The sequence below is a fragment of the Lathyrus oleraceus genome, chromosome 3, assembly GCF_024323335.1.
Source record: "Lathyrus oleraceus cultivar Zhongwan6 chromosome 3, CAAS_Psat_ZW6_1.0, whole genome shotgun sequence".
Classification (NCBI taxonomy): domain Eukaryota; kingdom Viridiplantae; phylum Streptophyta; class Magnoliopsida; order Fabales; family Fabaceae; genus Lathyrus; species Lathyrus oleraceus.
Window position 1 is genome coordinate 288948675 of NC_066581.1, and position 10862 is coordinate 288959536.

Here is a 10862-nt window from a genome sequence, read left to right on the forward strand (position 1 = left end):
ACAACCTTTAAGCCTCTATTTTCCAAGATTATTTTGCAACCATTTTCCTCTAATACACCAAGAGAAATAAGGTTTTTCCGCAAATTAGGGACATGTCTCACGTTCATCAGAGTCCTTACCGCTCCATCATGCATCTTGATTCGTATTGTACCATACCCCATAATTTTACAGGCATGGTTATTTCCCATTAAAATTGTACGACCATCTGTGCTTTGGTAGGTAGTAAACCACTTCCTATTTGGGCACATATGGTGTGAAGCTCCTGAATCAAGCATCCATCTCCCGGAGATATCATGGTCTTGGTCTGAAACTGAGAAGCAGCCATCCTCGCCATTAGAGACATAACTCGCCTCCTGCAAATCTTGTTTACCTCTGGAGTAGTTTTCGTTATTGGTGTACTTCTTAAATAATACCCTCTTATTTGGACAATTTGCTTTAAAGTGCCCAAGCTCACCACATTTAAAGCACGCCTTATCCACAGGAGCTCTAGATTTTAATCTAGACTTCCTTCCCCTGCCTTGTCCTCTTTCATTTGTCCTCCCTCTAGTAACAAATAATCCTTGAGCTTGTTCTCTTCCACTGCTACTAGACATCCCACTTGTAGCAACCTTACGAAGATCATCTGCCAAAAGTGATGTTCTAGTTTCATCCATGGTTAGAGTATCACCCACAAGCATCAATGTTTGGACTAGATTTTCATAGGACTCTGATAATGAAAGCAGTAACAACAATGCTTGGTCTTCTTCATCAATCTTCACTTCTACATCCTTCAAGTCTGATATAATCCTATCAAACTTGTTGACATACTCTCGGATTGAGGTGCCTTCCTCCATCTTGCAAGTATACAATTTGGACTTTAAGTAGATCCGATTTGTTAGAGTTTTCGTCATGAAATTACTCTCTAACTTTGACCACACGCCAGCAGTCGTTGCTTCTTCATTAACCAAGAATGCAACATCCCTCTCAAGGCATAAGATTATGGTCGCCCGTGCTTCAAGATCTAACTCCTCCCAATCCTCATCCTTCATACTCTCCGATTTCTTTTCTTTTCCCGCTAATGCTTTGTGTAACTTTTGTGAAATAAGCAGATTTTTCATCTGCACCCTCCAATAGGAAAAATCATTTTTCCCATTGAACTTCTCAATTTCATATTTACCAACCTTGACGGTTCCACTAGTAGAAGCCATTATCTTCGATAACCAAAAAATAATAAAGTTTTACCACTCTACTATTTTACAATTGGCTCTGATACCAATTGTTGGAGTCGCAGCGGAAATTTGGCTTCTAATAACGATATGAAATATCACCCTCACTAAGGTTGAACACGAAATAATATAGCTAGAATAATAACTTGTATGAAGGAATATATGTCTAAAGAATAAAGATTGATTATATTGAGAAAGTAGTAACTTTGTTTATATATATATATATATATATATATATATATATATATATATATATATATATATATATGTTGTTACAATGTTGCTTGATCATTGTTACACTAAACATATGACAATTTATAGTGTCTTACATACTAATAAATGAATGAATCATGTTACAATAAAATATAAGTTGTTCCCTTATTTTTCTATTATGGCTTGTGTTGAATTTTTCTTGTGTTGACTATTTCTACAATTCTCCACCTCGTTCATAATTTTAAAAAAATTCTTAAATTTTGGACGAAAATGGAATAATGTTTAGCAAGTTCAAGCAGTGTTGAAACTTGCTGCCTGTCACAACCTTGGTCAACATGTCTGTAGGATTTTCATCAGTGTGTACTTTCGTAAGAGAAATATGACTTTCCTCTACGACATCCCATACAAAATGATACCTGACATCTATATGCTTGGTTCGAGCATGATGGACCTGATTCTTAGCCAAATGGATTGCACTTTGACTATCACACATCAGTCTCACGCGTTCTTGCTTAACACCCAAATCACTTATATGTTGTTGTTACAATGTTGCTTGATCATTGTTACACTAAACATATGACAATTTATAGTGTCTTACATACTAATAAATGAATGAATCATGTTACAATAAAATATAAGTCGTTCCCTTATTTTCCTATTATGGCTTGTGTTGAATTTTTCTTGTGTTGACTATTTCTACAGATCATGTATTTATATGCACATAACACCTCAAATAAAACATGGTAATGTTCTGAAAAAATCATGAACAATTGTCAAAGATGAAATGAAAAGATTCCATGAAATGGTGCATGAAGAGGTGTATGAACCGCCACTGATTTTTCAGAAACGCACAATGGTAAATCGATTTACATAATGGGTAAGTCGATTACCCTGTTGCAACGTTTAAAAATTTTCAAAATCTTTCAGTGGTAAATTGATTTCCCTAAGAGGTAAATTGATTTACCTAGTTAAAAAACTTGAAATTTCGCTTCTGGAAATGTAATGCTCCAGTGGTAAATCGATTTCCCTAAGTGGTAAATCGATTTACCTAAGTGAAAAATTTAAATTTTGCTTTTAAAAAATATGTAAGCTTCAGTGGTAAATCGATTTCCCTTATAGGTAAATCGATTTACCCAGTTTGAAAATGAAAAAGATGATTCTAAGATATTTTCTATGCACTATGAAAAGTTATGCAATAGTCATATGAATACTTGAGCATCTAAGACTTTAGTGAAGGTAAATATTCTCATTATACCTTCTTGAAGTGAACAGCTTAACTTCTTGAATCAAGATGCTTTATCATAGAATAACATCTTTGCCTTCTTGTTGCTTGGAGTTTTGTCTTCATCAAAAACATTCATCATAGAGAGGCTTGATTTCACAATATTGTTTGTTATTTTAACATAAAAAGAAAATAGCAAAATTAGTTAGATAATCTGTCTTATTTAATTAGCTAGAGAAAGTTTGTTGGATTTTTTCTATTTAAGAGGTCCTTAGCCCTCAATTAGTGTATATAATGACAATTTATTCGATAATAAATAAATGTAACCATATATTTTTAGAATAATACCATATTAAAACTTATACCAGCCTTTCACCTATGTACAAAGATTATAACTTATCTTTTTCTATTGAAATTCAGTAAAACTCATGTTGAAGCAATAAAGGATTATTGGAAGCGGAACAAACAAATTTGAAACAATGGCCTCATGAATTTGAATTCATTTCTTCTAATTAATGCTGCTTCCATTTTTTTTGAATTTTCTTGAATTCGAATTCGTTTGTTCTAATTAATATTGTATCCATTTTTTTTAATTACGTTCGATCCTCCTTATTTTATTTTTTCTAACTATTACTGCATAGTTTTTATTATTATTATTATTATTATTATGATGATAATTATGATAAATGTTAATAATTTAAATTATTTAAAGATCAAATATAAAAAGTAAATGAAATTGAAAATTTAATATTTTGTTTTTTTAATTATTGATGCTTTTTATTTTGTAATTTTTTATTTTTTATTTTTTATTTGTATTTTTTTTATTAATTGATGAATTTGCATCAAAATAGTATTTCGAGAAAAACTCTTTTTAAATAATTAGAAATTTTAAGTTCTATGATTTTTTTTATAGTTTAAAAATATTTTAAATTTTTTGTTGTTTGATTTTGCTAATATATAATTGTATTTTTTATATATTATTTTAAATTATTAAAATTATATTCATTTTTAATTTAAGCATTTTAAAATTAGAATAAGATTTACAGATTGGTTGGGTCGGTCCTGGATAGTGACACGTGTGATTCCGTTTAATTTTTTTAAAATTATTATCATCGTTGACGTGTCAATGTCGTGTATGATGTTGAAGCCGCGCGTACAGATGAAACTCTTAATAATTTTGTAAACATGGAATGGAATGATGTATTTATGTGAATGTATAAAGGAATCTTGTATTCTTCTTTAAAATATTTAGCCTAAAGCCATTCTTTCTTTGTTTAATTTCATTATTTCATATATATTTTTAGCAATTATTAGCTTTTACACTGTTTGAGTCGATGTTATGAATACCTCGCAATATAATCTTATAGATTCTCAATAGAAATCAAGATGACACAGGAGATAGAAACAAATCAAGGTGACATTGCAATTTTTCACATCATGTGTACATTTACATCCACACTAATAATGATTCAAGAGACAACAAACAAACCCATAGATTTTCTACAAGCACTTCCAGAAAGAAAAAGAAAAAAGGCTTAACTTACAACATACTATCAGTAAGAGCAGGCAACCTTCTGAAGAAATTAACTGGTGCAGGTGGTAACTTACCTCTTAACTTAGGGTGCCTCATAAGATAAAATCCAACTGAAAGAAACAATATCTGAGAAGGTATCACATACAACACAATTGCAGCCACAAAACAAAACAACATAAATATCGTTGTTGCGCGAGGATCCCTCCAGTTTAACAATGCATGTAGCCTCTCACCTTGTGTTGCTATGTCTCCAACAACGCTTTGGACCCTTCCCGCCAAAATTCTCAACCGATCGTACCTCCAACGGACTATATCCTGGTTTTTCTTTGTTGGAAACGAATCAAACTCTTCGTCGAATTCGTCTGGATTTGTTACGTCAGTACAAGAAAGTTTTGTGTCCATGTGTGGAGGGTACCTCGGTCGAAACCTCCATTTCCATAGGCCTATTATGAACATGTAGAGAAACATGGTTGGCAGAATGAGTTGTGGGAAACAAACAAGCATCATGTAGAGAATGTGGACTAGTACGGTCGTGACAGAATTTTTCCATGTTGAGATTTCCATTAACCAGCTTCCAACTGATATTAGTCCTGAGAAAACTGATTTCAGACGGTTTATGTTCGCCTTGCTTCGTCTCGTGCTCCATAGATGAGAGTCTGTATCAGACATGTACTCAACTACTTCTTTTCTAAGAGGTGGTTCTGTTCTGCTAAGTCTTGCTACAACAATGACCATTGCCTGTAATTTCATCTTCTCTTGTTCGAAAATGTTGAGAGGTTTTGTGTAGTGCATCTTTGGCAAATGCGGTTTGAAATACAGATTAATCATGTTGGTCATTGAGGTACACGAGAAACGGATGGCTAAATGAACCTCGCCCATTTTCTTGAGACCGGAACTTTGCAGCGACAACAACGGATAAGAATGTGTGTAAATACGACCGGTTTCCAGCGTTGAGAGCCTTATCCGAACCTTACCGATCTTTGAATCTTTGCTGTCATCGGAGTCATTAAGTTGTCCATTATCAAACACACCAAGGGTGAGAACTGTGGATGGATCATGAACTTCCCAAGTGTACTGCTCGTTGAATTTCGGGTTTAGACTGCCCACGACCGTTCGAGTTCGCACCCATTTGTGACCATATTTCGCCACACAGTATACATCTGATGCCCCTCTTCCATCTCTAGTTTTGGTTGGTTGAACATTAGCATTCAAAATTCCCAGTTCCAATACACCAATTGGTTTCTTCCAAAGTTGTCTTGAAGTAGGCCTAAGATCACTGCTATAATAAGTTGATTCATCTAGCACATGGTAACCACCATCAAGAAAGACGCTAACATGAATTCGACTCGCGAACCTGTTTCTTTCCTTGTCCTTCATTTTCTTCTCTCCCTCTTCCATTGCTGATGACATGGACCTTGCAAGTGGATACCACCTGCTACGGATAGAACGGTCGTCAGCGCGCTTTTCAACAGACCCGAGAGGAATAACAATACTGCCAATAGTCTCGTTCTTGTCTTCGACCGTTATGATCAAAGGTTCTTCAAAAGGTTCAGCAGCAACAAACAGCGTACTTTGATCCCACTCCGGGTTATTGGCCCTTGATTGAACCGTTTTTGTCTTGAAAACCTGGTTACCGTGTTGCACCTTAACATAAGCATCCACGGCTTTAGACTTATCGTCGGGTGAAACCAAGTCTTGTGCCTCGATCACTTTCACGCGCAGGTACCACAATCTTGGCGAAGTGTAGACTTTAGACCGAATCTGAGCGTAGTTAGCTGAAAAGCTTCCAGTGGGGGACATTGCATCAGAATGCCAAGCATCAGGAAAAGCCTCATCAGCTTGTGTGCCATGCCAGACAGCAAGCATTATCTCTCCATTATTCATCACTTCGCCGTTTTTGTTCACAATCCTATACCATTGAGGAGCCAAAGGACTGTTCGGCGGAACACGTATAGGAACATCGTACAGATCAAACCTCACAGTTCCAACAAGATCATCATGTATCATGTCCTTGTCTTTGACAATAACTTCAAGAGTAGTTGCTTGTTGATTGTCCTTGGCAAATGCAAACACCTGGTTCCATTCAGGATTTTGGTTTTTCTCAAAGTGAGTTGTAGTTCCTTTGAAGTTTCCAACCTTTACCACCACATAGGGATCAAGGCTACCTGTCAAATCCATCCTCGGAAGGTCGCGAGCTTTCACAACTCGCGCAAAAAGGTACTCCATCGGTTCCACTAGGTCATAGGTGCTGCTAGGAAGTTTATTACTCCCGCGAATAACTCTTCCGCCAACAACTTTTCCACCTCCAAGAGAAGGGCTTGTCTCTTTCAGTACATAGTCCATCGCAGCGCCTGCGAATGCTTTAACAGATTTCGGAGCAGACTGTCCCGATTTCATCTCTTGCATCCCAAATGTCACATTTGATGATTTCTTTTCCTTTCCATCATTTGACTTGGGCAGATTATGAAATGTGTGCACTGACTCATTTTTCTTTTTTAACACATTGTTGAGGATTTGACTCGTAAACGATGCTGGTACCGGTATTTGATCTTGCGTAAGGCTTTCATCTGTATTATTAATGAATCCGTCGAATATCGGTTCTTGCATAGCAGGAAGAGGATTTGAGGCTCTTAAAGAAGGGTCAGCTGTAACGAAAACCTTCAAACCAAGTTCGCCTTTCGTGCCCGAAAAAAAGCCTTTCTTTTCAAGAGGATAGTGTAATACAACAGCATCAGAATACGAAACAAACGAGGTTCCGGTGAGCCTAACCTTACCAAGGGGAGTTTTGGAGCCATTGTTTTTGTTGTTAAAGTGGTAGATGCAAGCATCAAGATTAAGATTTGGTAACATGCTTGGATCTGTGATGTTGAAATAAAAAATCTCATTCCAAATTGGACTAAGATCTTTATATTTAGTTGTTGTACGAAATTTCTGATCATCAAATTGAAGTTCTACAAAAGTAGTAGATGAACCTTGTCCATCTTTGGCCACAAGGTCATGAGCACCAATAACTTCAACACCAAGCTTGAGACTGTTCATTGAAAGTACCTGAAAAATAAAATTCAAGAGTATTATTGTATCACATATAAATTTCAATAACCTTGTAATCTTCATTCATCAAATAAAAACATGATATTTGCTTAATAACAGATATCATCATCGTTTGACCGAGGTTTTAGAAAAGTCCGCAACAGCGACAAAACAGCCGGTGCGATCCTGATACCGTTATTTATAGTTTTTGTGGTTAATTCACACCGAGACAACCGCAATTAGCGTCACAACCTCTATACAGATCGAAATTTTAAAAGCCCTTCCGCGACCGCAACGCGTAAGGCATGAAATTTTTAATTTTATTTGATCATATTTTCTAACCGTAGTAAGGTGAAATCTTTTGAGATGCATAAATTACACCAGTTTGTGAATGTTATGTATAAAATAAAATAACATATGCTGTGAAATATTATTGATAGGCAAGGAAGAAAAACAAAAAAAGTCAAAGGAAGAAGGAGTTGAATTCTGATGTGTTAAACAAGTCACACCTCAAGCTGAAGCAAGAAAGAAGATTTGAGAACATAAAATCAGACAAAAAAGCAACTAATCCGAAAAGGTAAGACAAGAATATAAATAAACCTTTTGTACAGATTAAAAAGTGAAATACAGAAAAATGGTTCACATAATAACTGAGAAACAAGTTGAAAGGCGAGAAGAAGAAGATGATGAAACGTACGTACCGGGGTATGATTTGAAGAGGTGAGAAAGCAAGTCAGAAACGGTTTTGTGAGGTTGGAATTGGAAGTAATAGAGAAAGAGGAAAATGTGATGGTTGGTATGTTTTAATAAGAGAGAAAGGGAGAAAGTGTCGTGAAAATGACATGCTTTGACTAACCATTTTCATATTTTGATCAGAGATATAGTTATGAGAATGTTCGTTTGTTTATGTTTCTTGTGTTTCTTTAGGTTTGTTTAGTTTACGAGAACAACAACAACCACCTCGGTCTTAGCTTCACTTTTTGTCTCAATTCTAACCGCGTTAAAATGTTTTAAAATAAATAGTATATGATCCTAAATATACTTTTTTTTTAAATAAGCATTTTTTCAATTAAATTTCTAAAATAATCATAATTTCAAATAAAATATCAAACTAATCATGTTTCAAACAAAAAAAAAATTGCTGACAAGAGAAGTAGCCACTCTAAATGATGTATGCTCATATTTGTTGTACACAGGCACCATGCATGCTGGCGCATGCTTATTGGACATGCACTGCATCCTCTAGAAGCATGTGCCACATGCAGTGACTACGGTCTTGTTTAGAGTTTTTTTATATATACCTCATCCCATCTCCATCATTTTTCCAGTGATCTCCATCCCCTTCCCATCATTTTTCACCAATCTTCTAAGTGTCTCTTTCAATTTTTTTTTAAATATAGCATCTTATATGTAGTAGTAAGTCCTCCGATGAAGATCCGACTCTGGAACACAGAGACGTTCAAGTATCTTCAGAGGAGCTTGATTTGTTGGTTAGATGAAGACATTGCAGATAGTGAAAAGATCAAATGAATTCAAAGGCTTGTTACGGTGTACAACGACAATAGAGGTTGTCGTATTATGCTGCATAACAGTGATGACATTGTCTTGATGGTTGTAATCGTATATATATATATATATATATATATATATATATATATATATATATATATATATATATATATATATATATATATATATATATATATATATATATATATATATATATATATATATATATATATATATATATATATATATATATATATATATATATTGTTTACTCGTTGTATTTGTTTGTATTGTTTTTTAATTGTTGTTTAAATTGTTGTAACTGAATGTTGTGATATTTATGAAATGAATGTTGTTTTCAATATTAAATAAAATGGTTACAATAAAATTATTTTGTGGTGTTTGCTCCAACATTGGGACAGTTTGTACGATTGTGTCTGGGCTGATGACATAAACTACATAATCTCAACGTTTTATTCATCGTATCCATTTCGATTCGAATACGCGTGTTGTTAGGACAATCCTGTTTCTTTCTTCGCATATTTTCATTGTGTCAAACTATCTCTCCTTGATATGCAGACCAATAATCCTCATTTGCTATCATCGAAAAGCTATTGTTGTACACATTGCATATATTTATGACTTTGTAAACGGAGGATAGTAAGTTGGAAGGGTCCTTCCGAGCCTTTGAACATGTCGCTATGACATGGGAGCAAGGCATACGAAAGGCTTGGAACTTTCTACAATCGCACCAACCTCTATCTAGTTCTACTCGGTAATATCCCATCGGCCTCCCTTCATTATGGTCTATTGTCTCATCTACACTAAACCAACTTTTTCTTTGGTCAAACACTGTGACCACATGTGTGTTAACTTTGGCAGCTTCCTCCTTAATGAATTTCACTAAAATTTCACTGAACAACTGCCTCGATTATAACATTGAACTCCATTTTGAACGTTTGATCACAAACAATGACCCTAACCTAAAATAGGATGCCTCTCACCAAATCATTTATCGGTAGGTTTCAGATGCCTTTGAAGACAGAGTTCATTGATTCCACGAGATTTGTTGTCATGTGGCCCCATCGTTGACCATTGTCGAATTCCCTAGTCCATCTTACTGCATCTGCATTTGTCAATCTGATCTCTTCGCAGTAGTGTTTGAAGGAAGGTTCTGTTAATGCATACCATGCATTCACAACCTTCTTCCGTAGCGTCTTGTCTTTGATCTCTCGCATGAAATTTTGAGCGATGTGTCTAATTGTCTCATCTACACTAAACCAACCTTTTCTTCGGTCAAACACTGTGACCACGTGTGTGTTAACTTTGGCAGCTTCCTCCTTAATGAATTTCACCGAAATTTCACTAAACAACTGCTCCGATTATAACATTGAACTCCATTTTGAACGTTTGATCACAAACAATGACCCTAACCTAAAATAGGTTGTCTCTCACCAAATCAGTTATTGGTAGGTTTCAGATGCCTTTGAAGACAGAGTTCATTGATTCCACGAGATTTGTTGTCATGTGACCCCATCGTTGACCATTGTCGAATTCCCTAGTCCATCTTATTGCATCTGCATTTGTCAATCTGATCTCTTTGCGGTAGTGTTTGAAGGAAGATTCTGTTAATGCATACCATGCATTCACAACCTTCTTCCGTAGCGTCTTGTCTTTGATCTCCCGCATGAAATTTTAAGCGATGTGTCTAATGTAGTAGACATGCGTAGAAGGAGGATTCTGCTACACATTGTCAAGGTTTTTATAAACACTCTCAATTGATGGATGTCTGTCTGAAATCAAGCATAAGTTAGGCCGAGGAGCAACATGTAATTGGAGATTTTTAAGAAAAAAACACCATCCACCATCAGTTTCCCCTTCAACTAGAGTGAAGGCGATTGGAAAAATATTTTTTTTTTGCCATCTTGTGCCACTGCCATGAGTAACGTTCCTTTATATTCATCATACAACCATGTTCTATCAATTGGTATAATAGGTTTATAGAAAGCAAAATCTTTGATGCATGGTTCATACGCCCAGAAGAGTCGGTGGAATATGCCATTACCACTAACACAAGTCCCGTCTGGGGTATATTTCGACAAGATCTCCAAAATGACAACAGTCCCCGGAGTATATTGCTTAAGTGCCA

At 35.4% G+C, this 10862-nt stretch overlaps 1 protein-coding gene across 3 annotated transcripts; it reads right to left on the reverse strand.

The window, feature by feature from the left end:
* Window positions 1-4039: 4039 nt before the first annotated feature.
* On the reverse strand, window positions 4040-8129 carry LOC127127110 (FT-interacting protein 3). 3 transcript variants are annotated; one of them, XM_051056228.1, is made up of 2 exons: window positions 7906-8129; window positions 4040-7222 (listed from the first exon to the last, which is right to left on the reverse strand). In XM_051056228.1, exon 2 carries the CDS (start codon window positions 7211-7213, stop codon window positions 4181-4183), a length of 3033 nt encoding a protein of 1010 aa, XP_050912185.1. In that variant the 5' UTR covers window positions 7214-7222; window positions 7906-8129; the 3' UTR covers window positions 4040-4180. The 3 variants fall into 3 exon arrangements, with proteins under 3 accessions (XP_050912185.1, XP_050912183.1, XP_050912184.1); XM_051056226.1 differs by having other exon boundaries at window positions 7902-8129; XM_051056227.1 differs by lacking the exon at window positions 7906-8129 and adding an exon at window positions 7805-7872.
* Between the last annotated feature and the right edge of the window lie 2733 nt (window positions 8130-10862).

Coding starts and splice junctions, on each gene's coding strand:
- LOC127127110 (XM_051056228.1), bottom strand. CDS start 7,213: ATGAACAGTCTCAAGCTTGGTGTTGAAGTTATTGGTGCTCATGACCTT.